The 17,981-nt window shown below is 39.8% G+C and overlaps 2 protein-coding genes across 3 annotated transcripts in view; one reads left to right on the top strand and one right to left on the bottom strand.

The window, feature by feature from the left end:
* The window catches only part of LOC122555466 (microphthalmia-associated transcription factor-like), a 7,392-nt gene extending 6,217 nt beyond the window's left edge, over window positions 1-1,175 (bottom strand). Inside the window, exon 1 of the mRNA XM_043701492.1 lies at window positions 1,168-1,175. Coding sequence (XP_043557427.1) covers window positions 1,168-1,175 — 8 coding nt within the window. The remainder of the gene's footprint in view (window positions 1-1,167) is intronic.
* The window catches only part of efhc2 (EF-hand domain (C-terminal) containing 2), a 122,629-nt gene that overhangs the window by 36,131 nt on the left and 68,517 nt on the right, over window positions 1-17,981 (top strand). For both annotated transcript variants that reach the window (XM_043700860.1, XM_043700858.1), the window contains 4 exons: window positions 1,635-1,858; window positions 5,560-5,808; window positions 12,346-12,453; window positions 12,562-12,700. In XM_043700860.1, the coding sequence (XP_043556795.1) occupies window positions 1,635-1,858; window positions 5,560-5,808; window positions 12,346-12,453; window positions 12,562-12,700 (720 nt within the window). The remainder of the gene's footprint in view (window positions 1-1,634; window positions 1,859-5,559; window positions 5,809-12,345; window positions 12,454-12,561; window positions 12,701-17,981) is intronic.

The following is a 17,981-nucleotide window of genomic DNA, read 5'->3' as shown; positions in this document are numbered from 1 at the left end:
ACCCATCTCTCTGCCATCTTTGGAGTTACTACTTCCCTATAACTCTGATCTATGACCCCCTCTGCCTCCTGAATGATCCGAAGTTCATCCAACTCCAGCTCCAGTTCCCTAACACGGTCTTGGAGGAGCTGGAGATGGGTGCACTTCCTGCAAGTGTAATCGGCAGGGACGTCGATGGCATCCCTCACCTCATACATGTTGCAGGAGGAACATTGCACTGCCTTCACTGCCATCCCTCTAAAGCTAACTTTTATTTTTAAAAAAAACTGGGTCTAAAGAATACAACAAGCAAAATTCAGCACTTACCTACTTACCACAACAGGTGTTATTATTAGGTTAGAGGAGGAGGGCGGGTGGGGGGCACTACCCGTGTAGTGCCTCGGGTTCCTCTCCTTCGCGCTTTTAAAGGGGGAAAAAACCTACCCAGGTAAGCTTACACTAACTGCTTCCGTGTCTCGGCTGCCCCTCTGGTCGTCGTCACTTCCCCCTGGTGCTCCCGCTCTTTCTGTGTAGAGAGAGTGAAAGAGAAAAAAAAAACACCGCTGTCCGCTACCGGTAAGCACTTTTAAAACCAAACGGTCTTACCTTTGCTGCTGCTCGCACTGGAAATGACCGACGGCTTCGAAGGGTGAGTATAAATACTCACCGCTTTCCTTCCCGGCTGCCCCTCTGGTCGTCGTCACTTCCCCCTGGTGCTCCCGCTCTTTCTGTGAAGAGAGAGTGAAAGAGAAAAAAAAACACCGCTGCCTGCTACCGGTAAGCACTTTTAAAACCAAACGGTCTTACCTTCGCTGCTGCTCGCACTGGAAATAACCGACGGCTTCGAAGGGTGAGTATAAATACTCACCGCTTTCCTTCCCGGCTGCCCCTCTGGTCGTCGTCACTTCCCCCTGGTGCTCCCGCTCTTTCTGTGAAGAGAGAGTGAAAGAGAAAAAAAAAAAAAAATTTATTTCTTTTGAGCAGTTCTGCTGCAAACCTTTCACCGGGCAGTGATAAATGTCAAGGCTTTTGTTCTTTTATTTCCTCCAACCGAACCTCTGTCCACAAAGAACTGCCTATACAGCACCCAGGTATAGTAAAAGAAAAGTGAGAAAGAAAATGAGGAAGCTGGAAACTTTTCTTGTGCTCCACAAAACACAATGTGCACAACTTTCTGTGTGTAATTACTCCTTCATATTAGTCTACTTTACCACATCAGTGACACTCAGAGACGATCTTGCTAGGACTTCAAGGAAGGAGAGCGCAAGCAGACTTATGTATTTTGAATTAAAATGGCAGAAGAATCCTAATCATATATGGTAACCCACTGATTTGTATGTATTCATGAGACCCCTCCTATGCCTAAAAAGAGACTGTGTGGTTTGAATGCTGTCAGCAGAAATGCAGCAGTATTGATTGCTAGTCCTGTTCCCTTCATGTGGACAGAGATAACTCCTATTTATGTTTTGTTTCATTGTTATCCATTACCGATAGCTTAGCTTTGAATTACAGGAATTAGACCTTATGTAAAAGTAAGGGATCTGAAGTAAAGTCGACTAAATAGGACAGAAAACAGTCAAAACATAGCCACTTGAAAAGGAATCGCATGGAATAGAACAAAACGCTTAAACCTACGTTTTCTGTTTATATTTTAGGAACTATTATTCATCGTCACCGTATTCCACTTCCGCCTCCAAATGATGATCAATTTTACACAGTGGGTCACTTCAACATTTGTCAAGAGATTGTTTTCTATTCCAAGACATTTATGATTGTAGACTGTGATCTGTTTACAAAAAATTTTCTGCAAAAAATGGGCGTTAAACTGAACCCACCTGGCTGCATTCCTGAAGATCCTTACACTTCAAAACGGGAAGAAGTAAGAACGACTCTTTTTATTTCAAAGGAAAAATATATGTGAAAAATTAACTGGGTAGATAAGTCAATAAAATTCTGTACTAATCTGAAACATATAAATCAAAATGCAAATTGCCACTGGTTTGTATTGTAAGCTACCAAAAATTTCATGTTTTATTGTATGTGTTTTGATGTGAGCGAGGTACCCAAGAATTTCAGCATAAAAATGATTTATAGATTGCTTTTGTTTTACATTCACAACATTTACAATTCATTTTTTACATATATTTAGAAACAGACTTTCTGTGATAGAACATGTATTTCTTATAACTTGACATCGGCGGATGATGCAACTTTAAAACATTTCGAGAAGACTTTCTTCTTGCCCCTTTTTCCTGTAAGTGGATAGTACATCTTCCATATGACAGAAATTGCAATCCACGATGCAAAAACTTGTATATTTTGGATTCTTGAAATCCAAGGTAGCTGCTCATCCTTGCATTTCATCTCATCCATATCACTTTGGATGTTGAACTAACTCTGTGCATTTAAATAAATTAAACAAATAAGATATACAGGATAGCACAAAGCCTATGTACAATGGCTGTGTTAAATGGCCTGATCTTTTAAAATTATACTCATACTATGTAGTCAAAGCCACTTAACAAACAATCTCAACCAGACTTCAATATTGCATTTGTTTCACCTGTTGCCGAATTTTAAGATTCAATCCTTTCCTTACTTATTCTTGTTCCAGAAATTCCTCTGCATGTTCAGCATTCTTTTTATATTTAAGACTGTCTTTAAACCTTGCTTCTTCAATCAAGCTTCAATTAAATAATCTTTCTTTCTTTAACTTGAAGCCCATTTTTATTGAAAACAGCTCTATGAATTTCTTGGAAACAACTTTCTATGTTAAATATATGTAAATACGAATTCTTTTTGTTCTGAATGACATCGTAGTCAATGAGATGTAATTTATTGGTGGTGAGGGTGCAGAATGGCTCTTGGGGAATTAACCTCTTTACTATAAGCATAAATAATTGAATTTCAGCTCTTGTGACTCAAGCCAGTGATTTAAAAAACTCCTAATATTCTTTGAACCATCTGAAATATTGGTTAGCTTCAAGACAATGCATGGAATGACTTAATACTTCATCTAACAGAACTATGTCATGGAGAATTGGTCCACAGATGGGTATTATTTACACCAGTTGAAACTTTATTGCTGGAACAGCACAGCAGGTCAGGCAGCATCCAGGGAACAGGAGATTCGACGTTTCGGGCACAGGCCCTTCTTCAGGAATTCTGAAGAAGGGCCTGTGCCCGAAACGTCGAATCTCCTGTTCCCTGGATGCTGCCTGACCTGCTGTGCTGTTCCAGCAATAAAGTTTCAACTTTGATCTCCAGCATCTGCAGACCTCACTTTCTCCTCTATTATTTACACCATCCAAGCAAAGCTTCCTGGTGTGGTAAAAACACCAATGGCAAATGGAAATCAATGCAAATGATACCTTCTGGTGGTTAGACATGTTGTACATGAGACCTTTTTTGCTTTTACATAACACAGTGTATTAAAATTATGTTGACCAACAAAGCTTGATTGTTTTCCCCTCCAGTCTGTTCAATGGAAATTCTATGGAATGTCGGAGCTTAAATATCATCCATGAGCATATAATTTTTTTCCCATCCTCTGTGTAATAGGCATCACATAACCATGCCTAATTTTCAATGATTTATGAAAGGTTAAATTAGTCAAATAATAATGTACAGAATTAATTATGAAATTTACTATTAAATTTGATGCCTAATGTAGACAAATTTAGGCTACTATGCATCTTTACAAACACATTTGCACATATTTAATCAATCTAATTCCTTTTAAATTGTTCAAAAGTAAATGTAAATAAAATTATTTGTTCCTATAAATCTGATTATATTTGTGATTTTAATATATGCATACTTTTAAATGAATACACAATTATTTTAAAAATGAGTGCTCAAGGGATGTCTTTACTGTATTAAAATTCTGTCTCAATTTTAGAAACTAATATATTAAATAGTATTAATCAACAAGATAATTTTATTAATAGTTTTGAATAATCTAGTGAAAATTAATTTTACTTATTAAAATAAACTGTTTATAAATATATTTTCAGATTATAATGAAATAAATTTGTCTTGTTTTATTTCGAAGAATTAACTTTTGCCTTTCAATGCATTAATCTTTTATTTAGTCGATGCTATGCATTGAATCTCTTCAATAATTGAATTTTTACTGCTGAATTTAAACTAGAGGGAAGAAACTGGATTAAATTTTGCATTGACAAACCTCTAATACTTAATTTTAAAAGCATTACCAAGAATATAGGATAGTTGCTATTGATCCAGTTTATCATTAATTATTTTTGTAAGCAAAATGAACTCAATTTCCCATACTTGAGAGTTTAAAATATTCAATGGCAGAAAATGCAAATGTGTAGGACACAAATTTTTGGATTTGCTTTTATTGTAAAATCCCATTTTCCCTCACTGTGGAACAATCATGGATATCTTTCATTTACTATGCCTGAGCTTACCAGGTAGTTTGCACATTTCTGGTTGGAAACAGTTGCAAATTCTTCAACTCTGTCTTATGCACAAAGATTCTGGATCAGTGGTGCTGGAAGAGCACAGCAATTCAGGCAGCATCCAACCTTATGCACAAAGATGCTGACCGCCCAATTCTTGTGAATGGGAATGCTCCTAGAGCCTCTTTCTGCTGTCGGTTGTTTAATTCTCCAATACCATTTACAACAATTTGTGACAGGACTGCAGAGCAGTCAGATGATGGCTGATCACCTACTTCGATGCCTACTTTCCAAACTATTCCCGCATATTTTCATTAGTGTTTAGAAATCTGTCAATCTGCACTTTAAGCATGCTCAACAACTAAGTTTCCATTTCCCTCTGGGGTTGATAATCTGTGTAAAGATATTTCTCCCAATCCAGTTCTGCATTTCATCTGCCTTATTTTGAAATTTTGTCCCAGGGTTCAAGATTCTGTAAAGTACCATCTTACCTGCATCTATCCTGCCTAATCTCTTTAAGTGGTTTGTAAGTTTCAAAATGAGATCACCTGTCAATCTTAAAAAATATAGAGATTACAGGCCCAATTTGCCAATCTCTCTTCACAGGACAGGCCCAGCCATCGAGGAAAAATTCTGGTAAATCTCTTTTGCATTCCCTGTGTGGTAATAATATCCTTCCTAATGTTGAATCAAACTCATAAACAATTGAAGTAAGATTTCAATTGTTCTATATTCAAATTCCCTTTGGTAAAGGTTAAAATAGATATTTAGCTTCTCTACTGGCCTGCTGCACCTGCATGTTAGCCTTCAGTGACTTATTGTCAAGGGCAGCCAGGTTCCTTTGTGCAATTGCACTTTCTAATCTCTAACCATTTAAGAAATGCTTTTTACATTTGTGCTTCCTATCAAAAGTGGATAACCTTATATTTTTCCACGTTATATTTCATTTGCCATGTACTTTCCCACTCTCTAAGTTTGTCTATATCTTCTTGAAGCCATTTGCATCTTCCTCACATTCCATATTCTGATCGAGCAAGCTAGAAAATATTAAGTTTGGACAGGGAGGGATGTTTGGAAGAAATGCCATTATAGTGTAACCAGTAGGTTTTCTTGATGGTCATCATCCTTATGTACCTTTTGTATTTCTTTGTAGATGGAAAAAAATATGCAGCCCCTTCGTCCTTATGAGAAGATTGACAAACTTAAGCAGTTTCTGGAGCATGACACACATGTGCTGCGATTTTACTGTTACTGGGATGATTCAGAATCTCTGTTTGGAGCATTCAGGGAACTCATCTTGCACTATTTCTTGGCAGATGACACTATTGAAATCAGGGAGGTACTTAAGCCAAATTCAGGTAGAGATGCTGTTGTATTCCTCCATCGAGGCAAGCTACCAAAGGTATGAGTTTTTGTAATTTTTCATTGTTATTTCTAAATTTCCTTAAATGTTCCACTGGACTATATCACATAAAATGTAAGGAATAAGTGTCAACAAATCAGTAGTTAGTCATGTGACTGGGGTTTTGGATTGAAACTTTCAGTTAATGAAGTGGATTTGATGTACCATCATCCAAAACCATTGGTACCTAATAACTGTGGAGTTATTTGCACCAAGTCAAGCAATAATGGCTTCTAAAGGTCTTCTTGTTCAACTGTTACTGGAATAAGCATCACAGCTTCTAATCCTTTGTGTTGACTTGGCTGAAATTCTTAAATATAGCGAAGGGTGTGACATTCAGGCAATAGTGTGTTTGCTTTTGTTCCACTATTGCTGGAAGTTTCTGGCAAGAGTCAATTTGCTGATCTGTAGCAGCTATTTTAAAATGTGGAAGGAATCAATTTTAAAAAGGCAGCTCTAATGAGACACCATCACCAGAGAATGCAATTTATTGAATTTATTTCCCGTCTTTGTCACTAGGCTAGTTACTATTGTGAGAAAGGCTGGAACCACAGACATGATCTGACCTTTCTGTGGCTTGATACTTTAATTCCTTTTGCATTTTGGATGCCCAAAGAGTTGGTGCCAATTTCAATGTAGGCTTCAAATGTCTGCAGCATTTTGGTTTGAATTCACCTTCAGACTTTAGTTATATTAGTGAAGATTTTTGAATACATAGTTTTAAATATTTTCACCATTTAAAGATCAGGTGAGGAGGTGAAAGAGATCAGATGCGATCCTCCTCACGGACCCAATCATTCCTCCCCCATTGCCTATTCCATTCTGCCATGCCCAGGGAACCCCGTATCAACTTTAATAATTTTAGAGTGTGAACAGCTCCTTCCATAATTATTACCCACCCCAACATTCCAGATTCTATGAAGAAATGGACTGATTTCAGCACAGCCAACCAATTTTCACCCACTCATAGACCCCACCTATCTAGCTTCTTTTCTTCCTTGATTTACCATCAACAATCCGTTTGTCTGCCAACCATTTCTTCCTTCTCTCTCTCTCTCTCTCTCTCTCTCTCTTTCCACCCATTCACATACTGCATCAACCCTATCCCCTTCCTCCACGTTCAGCATAAATTCAGCATAAATACTATGTTTTCCTAGATGCTATCAGTTCTGAGGAAGGGTCACTGGATTCAAAACTTTAACTCTGTTTTCTCTCCTCAGATGCTGCCATACCTGCTGAGTTTCTCCAGCAATTTCTGTTTTTGTTTGTTACATATTCTCTGCTGTTATTCTGCAAAGATGCTATTTATTGATGGCTCACAGCAGCATCTGTGTTCAGCTCAGTAGAGATTGAAATCTCCGATGGTCTCCGCTGAAGAATCTCCACTACTTACCTGGCTCCAGCATCTGCTCTTGTCCACATGGGCACTGGTGAGCCAGTTGGAAAAATATTGCAAAATCAAAAAGGTTGGATGCTCGATGTTGAGAAAGAAAATTCTGATTTTCCTGGCAAAGTTTGAACAGCAAGATACAAATCCTTGCCAATGAGCAGTGAGAGGCTAATTTTGCATGCATTAACATCTCATCAGTCCTTAATCTCAACACATTGATATGTAATTTCCAATTTTTCCACATATTAGAGAGAAATTGGACATCAATAATTTTCTGACATGAAGGCCAGAGCAGTTATTTGGCAGCTGTATGTCATTGCTTGTTCCTCTGGGCCTCCGCTTTGGACAGCAGTTCCCAGTATCTTGGAGCATGCTCCAAGGCCAGCTGGACACCCATCAGCTTCACCACATCATTATTGCATATTTGCAACCCATTTTAGAAGACTTCTTTACTTCATTTTTGCCCTTTGGAGTGCACTGACACTTTGTGTTATAATGCTGCTACCAGGCCTCTTTGCAAGCAGAGACAAGCACACATCTCATGTAAAACACCAGGATGTGCTTTGGTGTGCTTCACTTGCTTTCTTAGCACTCCCTCTCTTTGTACTTACTTGGATCCAAACAGCAGTTCTGCCTAGCACTGCCTTGCCTCCTATTTCAGAGCTTAAAGGCTTTCAGTACCTCTGTGTTTGATGTGCAGAGAATGCTGGAGAAATACCTCGTACAGAAGAGTCATGCCAGAATCTTTTCTTTCACCACAGATGCTGCCAGACCTGCTGAGTTTCTCTGTGTTTGTGTTTGTTCCTGATTTCTAACATCTGCAGTATTTTGCCTTACTTGAGTAGTTTTGTGTTGCCTTGCCATTTAGTGCCATGGCAGCTTGCCGTGGTTGTCATCAGTGATCAGAGGCAACTCAACATCTTGGAGTGGGATATGGTGGTGGATTGGACAACATGGGTTACTGCATGATGGGAAGTGTCATTGATAGTCATGACCACTCTGAATTTGATGTGAGGGCAATACAATATGATGGTTGATGTGGATAATCTGTCAGGCTGGGGAAGGGGGTAATGTTGCAAGATGAAAACTTAAGTGAAAGATTTAGATGGAAAAATGTGGCAGCTCAGCAATGATGGGGTCAGGAAGGAAGAAAGAAATATGAAGATTTTAAGAGGACCTTCAATTACAAGGCTGAGCCTGCAACTCACTTTGTCAAGCGCACCCTGTGTTGCCTTCTATTTTTGTATGAATCACAAATACACATGGAAATGGAAAATGGTTGTGCCCGCTATCAGAGTGACCATCTACATAGCTATGTAGCTACTTTCTGTCTGAGTACTTGTGGTCTAAGTGTGAAAGATGTGAATGATTACATTGATTAGGCACTTACACAAGCAAGGTTAAAGCCACCTACAATCACCCATGTCTGTGAGGAAGAAGTAATCACAGGTAATCTTAAAAGTGTCACCTGCAGGCTACAATTTATAAGGTCTCCTAGGTTGCACAGGGGAATGAAGTTGATTTCCTCTCACCTTGACCTGGAAGTATTAGCCAATGTACTCTCATATGCAGTGCTGTCTTACTTGGATGTTGTTACTATGGGAGGGTGAGATAAAATTTCAGCAATCTTACCGCACTTACAATCTCCTCTCTATTTGTACAGCATAGCTTGTGCTGCACACATTGGAATAAGATCCCCTTTGTAAAAGGTACATGTACGAGTATTCCATGGCCCTCCTTGTTGGAGCCCTCCATATCCCACTGTATGGAGAACCACGTTGAACCATCATTTTTATTTCATCTGAATGCTGATTGCTTTCATCACTAGCAACCTGTTTCTGATATTTCCCACACAGGATTATTTGAACTGCAACTAATGGATCTAGTCATAACTGGATACATCGTCACATCACAACATAAGGCACAAGGAAATTGTTGAGGCACAGATATGCCACCAAGCCCATGAATTGCACCAACATCTAATGGGAGCTAAACAGCATCCACATGAAGAATTTGCAGCTGAGGGTCCTTTCAGGATGTGGAAGAAATGCAGAAGCCCAGAGTCTATCATCCTCAATGCCATTTCCTCCATGAGCAAGGAACATTACCACCAAAGGCTACCAATTACATTGGATATCATCACAGAACTATGCCAACAGCTAGAGCAGAACTTGCAACCTGTGTGGGATGAGTGGCAATGGCATGGCTCAGAGGGCCAGCACATGCCAATTGGTGTGCAGACCTATTGACTTCAGGATCTAAAAGTCACTGCTGTACAATGACTTCAGAGGTCTGCACGGCACAAGAAAAATTAGAGAGAGCATAGGTGGGTAGCCACTGTATCCCAGTGGCCGTCAAGGTGATTCTGCACAAATTTTTTTATCTAAGCAGCTGCTTTCAAGGATCCATTGGGAACCTTTGTGACATCTCTCGATCCTCAATCCACGAATATATCAAGGATGTTAATGATGCAATTTGTACCAGATCTCATGACCTCGCAATGAGATGAATGCTGCAATTTGGGCAGTAGGTTTTGTAAACACAGCTGGTTTGTTCCAGGTGCAGGCACGACAGATTGTATGCACATTGTGTTGAGAGCACTATATCATCACACAGCAGACTCAATCAACGGGAAGGGGTTCCATTCCATCGACATAAAGTCATCTGAGATCATTGGGATCACATCTTAGAAGTCCGCACCAGGTAACGTGGGAGTTGCCATGAAGCCAATATCTGTGCGAACTCTTATGTTTCTGCTTCATTTTGCAGCTGAATGCCTTACAAAGAATGGTTAGTGGGAGACAAGACTAATGATATTTTTAGCTTAAAAATGTGTTGCTGGAAAAGCACAGCAGGTCAGGCAGCATCAAAGGAGGAGAATCGACGTTTCAGGCATAAGCCCTTCTGAAGAAGGGCTTATGCCCTAAACGTCGATTCTCCTTCTCCTTTGATGCTGTCTGACCTGCTGCGCTTTTCCAGCAACACATTTTTAAGCTCTGATCCCCAGCATATGCAGTCCTCACTTTCTCGTAATGATATTTTTATACAACCCCTCTGACTAAACCCTCAAGTGCAGGTACAATGTAACCTACTGTTCCACCACAGCTGTGGCGAAGCAGACAATAGTTGTCCAGAAGATGAGGTTCTGATGATTGGATTGGTCTGGGGGAGTGGGGATTGGGGTGGAGGGTGAGTGGGGAGGGGAGGGGTCTTGCAATACTTTACAGAGAGAATGTGCCACATAGGTATTAACATGCTGTGGTCTGCATAACTGAGGCAGACAATGAGGGGATGTGATGGATCCTGAAGAGCTGGGAGCATAGGAGCAATGTTCCAAGGCAGAAGCTAAGGACATTGAGCAGGAAGAATGTCACTTTCAGCATGATGGAGCGTTGCAATGTCAGACATAACAAGCCAGCAGGAATTAATTAAAAACACCATCTTGCAATACAGTTGATTCTGCTATAACATGTGTTTCTTCAACACGAATTGGCTTTTTAATGCAATTGAAGAATTTGGATTGATATTTGTTGAGCACAAACTTTGCTTAGTTTAAGTGGCATGATTATTGTGCGATTTTTATTTATAATCACACGTGAATGGAATTATCGTGTTATATCAGAACCAAATGTACATGTGATCTCTGTGCAGTAATTATTCATTGTCTGTAAATTTGTTGTTGTCAAAAGGGAAGTAGTTTGTTCCAGATTTAATTACAAGTTTTCTTTGTTTGTCTTTTTCTTCACTTTTTTGTTTTGGTTGAATGAAAGTGAAATGTTTCAACAATTTGAATGTGATGTGAATGGCATGTCCCACATTGAACAGTGACAAAATGTTATACTATGCTGGATGTTAGGGAAAGTGTAGTATTCTCTTAAACAAGGTTCTAAGGCCAGTAGCCTGTATAACTTGATTAATGTAACTACAGTTTCGAGGACACTTGATTAGACAGATGATGATGTGAAATAGCAATGAATTCATGGAAACGAGCTTCTATTTGCAGTGAAGTGCCACCTCTACCATATATGTGCCCTCAGAAGTTTTTTATTTTTGTTTTCCTCCCACGATGTTTAATATGAAGGTCTATGTATATCAGACAGCGCTGACCCTGAAGCACAGCTAGGCTTTAAATATAGCACCTGTGCCTGACATTCGGGCAGGTCCCAGTCGTGGTGAAAACTTATACCACTGGTGGTTACGTAATAGTGTGAGCAGGGCATCAGAGAGGTGCGGTGCATGAGAAAACCTGCTCGAACTCACAAAGTAAAACACTACATGAAACTTACAAATTGACACCCAACCAATATTTGGTGAAATGCAGCCAGTAACTAATGTTTCTACAATTTCCTCTGCATTTCTTTTAATGCTGTCAGGTGGAAAGCATCAGGTCTTGGAGATTTGTTTATCTTAAGTCTCATTAATTTCTCCATGTCACCTTTTTACTTAAATCAAAATGAAGACTTAATTGGATTTATTTTTGTTACTTTCGTACCACCAAATGCAAAATACTCATTTAATAAGTTGCCATTTCCGTATTGTTGATTACTCTATTGTGACTGTCTTTAATTGGCTCAAGCTTTCCTGAGCCATTCTCTTTCTTTTAATATTTTGACAAAAATGTTCACTATTAATTTTAATTATCGTTGCAATTATTACTCTTTTTTTCTTTTGGGAGATTTTAAATATTCTTTGTATTTCATTTCTGATTTTATCAACATGCTGGATTTTCCCTGATCTTGTTTTAAGAATTGCCTTTTAGCTTTACACAATATCTTAAGTCATTTGTTAATTATGGTGCCTAATTACTCCAGTGGAACGCTTGCCTGTTTTGAGTATGTTTGTCTTGTATCAAATAATACTCTGAATACCTTTTTACTGTTTGTAGGTTTACAGTTATTAACAGTTCACCCCCACGTAGTGCAGTTTATGTATCATTTCTTCATCAGCTTTACTTAAGCTTTGCAACTCACTGTCCTTCCACCCAAACATCACAATAAATTTCATCAAATTACGATCACTGTTCCCAAGATGATCCCTTATTTCTTGTTCATTTCTTTTTGCAAAACCTAGAATGGCCCATGACTTTGGAAAGCAAGATAAATAATTACTCCCCAAACTTTTGCTGAATATTCTATTTTTGTTGAAAGCATGTTCCAGATCGGTTATATCATCCTGGTGAAATTACAGATCGCACAATACTGAACACTACTGCACCATCAATGCATGACAGCCGCTATGTCTTTGACAGCCTTAAGGTACATAACCAAAATCAGCATTTAAAACTTTCTCACGTTAATATGTTTTTGAAAAGACTTGCTAAATTATTTACACAATTATAATTAAATAAGTGTGCAATATTCTAGACTGGAAGTGTGTACCAGGAGTTCTACAAGGATTGCGATCTAATGATTGGGACAGTGATAAATGCCTGGGGACGAAAGATAGTTCTCTGCGATTGTGATGAGTTCACAAAAGAATACTACCGGAATAAATATGGCGTTGGTGAGTCAATTTTACTTTGTTTTTGTTTGTCATTCTATTATCTGTGTCATGTACTACTTCTGCTACAAAGACACAGGTAGGAAGTTAGGCTAGTTGTATGATATTATGTCTTATAATCTAGAATGTATTACAGCTACAAAATAATGATTTTAGAAATTATAAGGTCTGAAAGCCATTACTGCACAGAAGAGTCTATCAAGTCCATGTGTTGTGAAGTAGATTTTCTTAATAGAGAATTAGTTTGTAATAAAATTAACATTAGAAAATTGTGGTGTAAGAAGTGATGAGTCGGCTCATCACTTTGAGTGAAATAAATTTTCTCACTTGACATCTAGCTCAAAATAAAATGAAAATAACCTGAAAATCTCAAGATGGCCTGAAAATCATGGAATAGATACAGCTTATCTGGAAGCATTTTTTTCTTAAACCTATTATATTTCTAAATTTAAAGAATTTTCTTACATGCAGATCTATATTTCCTGAAGCCACTTTACATTTTAATTTTGCTTGCTCATGGAAAGACTTTATTGAGGCATTTAAATATTTCAAAATTGTACTTGAATTTACCTCACATTTATCTGTTGTGGTTGCATTGTTTGGGAGAGTACTGGTAAAAGTGACCATCATATGGAAACAAAATTCTGTATTCACATTAACAATACTCACGATCATGTTGTGTGCCCTTACCACTGTGTGAAATGGGACAGATTTAGAAAGGATTTAGCAGTTCAAAGGTGAGCATCCAAGAGGTACTTTGAGCCATCAGCATGAACAGAATTATATTCAACACATTCCGTGATCATGTGGGCTGCCCAGCCCAGAGGTCTTTTGTTTTGTAATTATATTTATTAGCAACAAAATTTTTTTTTGACTTTACAAACATATAAAGTTATTGAAAAATACAACCAATAACAAATACCAGTATAAGAAAGAGAAAAAAAGAAAAACACAAATTACAATATAACTACTGTCTACTAACTACTAACCTACTCTATAATTACAAAACAAGCCCTAACACTGTGCAAAACAACACCAATAAATAAGAAATGACTAATAGATAAAAAAAAAAGCAAAAGAAAACACAAAATACAAAATAACAATGCTCAGCACAAAGCTCCCAAGCAAAAGAATGGGAGCGTTGTATATATACCCGTATTAACTCAGGAGACCCCCCCTCCAGGGCCCAGGGCTTGACAAACTGAACCGTCCTGGTTAAACCAACGCCCTAGTTTATCTAGCCGACAAATCTATATCCAAATAACTCAAGTAGGGCTGCCATGTCTTATAAAAATGGTCTGTTGTGTGGTGCACTATGTATGTAAACAAATCCAAGGGAATGTGCTCCATAATTAATTTCTGCCATCCCAGCAAGCCTGGCGGGTTCTCAGACACCCAGTTCATTAGAATATTCTTCCGTGCACAGTATGTAAGAATATTAAATAGTTTCTTCCCATGCCCGTCTAAAGATGGTAAATTCAGTAGACCGAAGAGGAGAGATATTGAGTCTACTTTAACGTCAGTCCTCAATACCCTCCCTATCTCTCCCATCACAGTGTTCCAATAAACACTGAGCCTGTGGCATGTCCAGAAGCAATGGGCAAGAGTACTGACACTTAATTTACATTTGGGGCACACTGAAGATGCCCCTTTTTTAAACTTGGCCAGACGGTATGGTGCCAAATGAACCCTGTGCAGAACTTCTAACTGCTTTGCACACTCCCTATTACAGATTGAGATCTTTCGCACGTTCTCCCATTTGTTCTCCCATGTTTCAGAAGAGATCTCCACTCCTAGCTCTTGCTCCTAAACCTCACAAAACCGATTAATGTCCTGCCAGGCCCTGTCACCCAGCAGGCAGTAGAGGGCACTAACCGAGAGGGTGCTTGTGAAATGTAGCAACAACCTCTCTGTATCGGGCTTACAGGGCTTAGTGAGAACCATAGTCTTCTTCTGGATGAAATCCCTAACCTGAAAAAAATGGAAAAGATCTCTGCTGGGCAACCTGTATTTGCAGCTCAGTTGCTCGAAAGACATCATAACCTCCCCCTCAAACAAGTCTCCCAAACTGGAAACTCCTCTCACTGCCCATAGTTTGAACCCTGAGTCCATCACCCCTGGTTGGAACTCTGGCAAACCGACTATGGGGTGAGTCTTGGATAAGCAACCCACACTCTGACCATATTAATGACAATGGGGTTCCAGCAGTGGTCCATAACTGTCCTCATCTTATCCATGAACAACAGGTTAATAAGAAGGCACTTTACCTGGGAGGCCTCGATATCCAGCCATATTGAGTTTGGATTGTTATCTACCCAATCACAGACAAAGGACAGGAGGGAACTCAATTGATACCCCCTGCTGTCTGGGAAATCAACTCCTCCCCCTCCTTGAGGCAACTGCAATTTAGTAAGTTTGATGAGGGGCCGCCCAAGATGCTAGACAAAGGAATCAAACCAACCCATGAGTCTTCGCAGCGTTGAACTGGGACACATTATAGGGAGCATACACATGGGATAAAGTAAACAAAGAAGAACATTCATCTTAATGAGAGATATTCAGCCCAGCCATGAAATTGGAAGAGCCTCCCATATCTCGAGGTCCCGCCTAATATTATCGAGCAAGTGAGCAAAGTTAGTCCAAAATAATCAATCAAACTTGGAGTTAATAAAAATGCCTAGGTATTGGAACCCCACCCGTGACCACTTAAAAGGGAACCGAGGGCCACTTTCAACCTCTGGTACATCCTTGAGGTTTCCCAAGGGCCTAGTCTCGATTTTGCAAAGTAGATCTTATATCCTGAAATAGCTCCAAATGAATTGGTACATTGTATCAGATGGGGTAATGGAGGTTATCAGTTCAATAAAACAGAAGGTCATCATCTGCATACAGTGTAATCTTGTGTGCCCTAGATCCCACTTCTGGAGTGGTTATGTGGATGTTCTGATGAATGGCCTCTGCCAGCGGTTCTAACACCAACGGTGTAAGGGGGCAGCCTTGATGACGACCCCTACTAATCCTAAAGTTCCCAGACTTCACCCCGTTGGTGATGACCGCGGCCAGAGGGTGGTGATATAAAGCCTCCACCCACCTCGCAAAGACCCCATCCACCCAAACCGCTCTAAGACATAAAAAAGGTACAGCCATTCCACCCAGTCAAATGCTTTCTCTGCATCTAAGGAAATCACCAACCCTGAATTGATTGTTGCCGACAAACTTGGACCATATTCAGCAACCTTCTAATATTATTAGAGGACCTACAGCCCCTTATAAAACTTGCCTGGTCCTCTTTAACAATATGGGCAGCACCTTTTCCAATCTCAGCGCCAGGATCTTAGACAGAATCTTGAAACCTGAATTTAATAGAGAGGTGGGCCTGTATGAGGCACATTCCTCAGGATCCTTCCCCTTCTTAAGAATTAAGGAAATATTAGCTTCTCTCAAAGATGGTGGTAAGCATTCATGCATATAGAGTGATTGTACATCTCCAACATCGGCCCTGCCAGAATCCCGATGAACTCCTTATAAAACTCACCCAGGAGACCATCAGGGCCAGGCGCTTTTCCACTCTGAAGTTGCCTCGTTGCCTCCTGTATTTCCTGAACTGTCAAGGGGGCATTAAGGAGAGAGGCCTGTTCCAAGGTTACTCCTGAGAGATCCAGGTTCTTAAAAAAGGCTTCTATTTTAGCCCACCTGTCCTCGCAACCTTCAGACTGATACAATTCAGAGTAAAAACTACGAAAAACCTCATTAGTCTTTTTAGCATCGTACGTAAGGACCTCGGCTCTGTCTCTAACTGCAGTAATGAATTAGGGAGCACGCTTTTTCCTCGTCAGGTACGCTAAATACTTCCCTGGCCTACCCCTATATTCGAACACCTTTGTCTAGCAAAAGCAAGTCCTTTCTTTACGGTTTGTGTAAATATTGAATTCAAGGCAGCCCGGTGGGCCGTGATCCACTGTAGCTTAGTCACTGAAGGCCGCACAAAATGTGCTGCCTCAGCGGCTTTTAACCACGTCTCAAGTAGGCGCTGCTGTTCCCCATTCTGTCGTTTCCGGCTGGCGAATAGGAAATAGCTAATCCCTAGCAAAGGCCTTAGCAGTCTCCCATAGCATGGACCGACTACTAGCTGTGCCTGAGTTGATAGTCAAGAATTCTTGAAACTCCTTCAAAAAGTATTCCACAAATTTGGAATCCTTAAGGAGAAAAGGGTCCAGACGTCAGTGCCGCAAACCTAGCCCCTCACTCTTGGCCTTTACCTCCAAATATACCGCCACGTGATCCAAAATAGCTATTTTCCCAATTTTACAAACAGCAATAGAATCCAAAAGAGCCGAGGGAGTCAGAAAGAGATCAATCCTCGTGTGACATTTATGTGAGTTTGAAAAAAAGGTGAAGTCCCTGTCGATAGGGTGAAGACATCTCCAAATAACACCAGCCCCAACTCCTCACATAAGTCAGTCACCTGCTTGGCTTTTGAAGAAATAGTTGGGGATCCACTGCATCCTGTCCACTGTTGGATCCAAAAGACAATTAAAATTCCCCCCCCCATGATAATGTGCTGTGTTCAAAGGGTACTCAACTTAGAGAAAGTACTAATCAAAAATTTGAGGGGATGCGCCGGAGGACAGTAGACACTTAAAATGCCATATTCCTCCCCATGTATCAGGGCTTTAGGTATCGCAAACTGCCCCTCTCATCTTTTACCTGCTCTCATAATGTGAATGGAAGATTTTTCTGGATAAGTACTGCCACTCCCCTACTTTTAGTAGTAAAGGATGAAAAGAATACCCGGTCATATCCTTTCTGTTGTAGCTTCAGGTGTTCCCCATCATCAAGATGGGTTTCCTGCAACAAAGCGATATCAACCCTTTCCCTCTTAAGGCTAGAAAACACTTTTCTCCTTTTAACAGGCGAATGACCTCCCTTGATATTTCAGATGCACCATTTAATAAGACACTTAGCCATATCCCCTTTCAGAGACCCTTGAACTCCTAGGAAGGAGAACCCTGTTTTCAAAGTGCTGAGCACAAGTAAATAAAGATTCATAGAGTCAAAGAATTGTGTATACAAAAAATGCTCTACCATAACCACAAACAACTATTACTACCAAACAACGACAAAGAAAACCAACTATAAAACCTTGAATGGAAGACTCTCCCCCCCCGCCCATAGGGGGCAGTCATCCTACCCATCCCCTCCTTCACAGCTCCTTCAAACCCGGACTGTGCCCCAGCCTTAGGCGAGAAAAAAAACAAGGAGATGATCCTTAAATCAACAAAAA

This window comes from Chiloscyllium plagiosum, chromosome 12, assembly GCF_004010195.1.
Source record: "Chiloscyllium plagiosum isolate BGI_BamShark_2017 chromosome 12, ASM401019v2, whole genome shotgun sequence".
Classification (NCBI taxonomy): domain Eukaryota; kingdom Metazoa; phylum Chordata; class Chondrichthyes; order Orectolobiformes; family Hemiscylliidae; genus Chiloscyllium; species Chiloscyllium plagiosum.
Note: the sequence above shows the minus strand (reverse complement) of the source record. Positions and strands in the feature narration are given on the sequence as shown.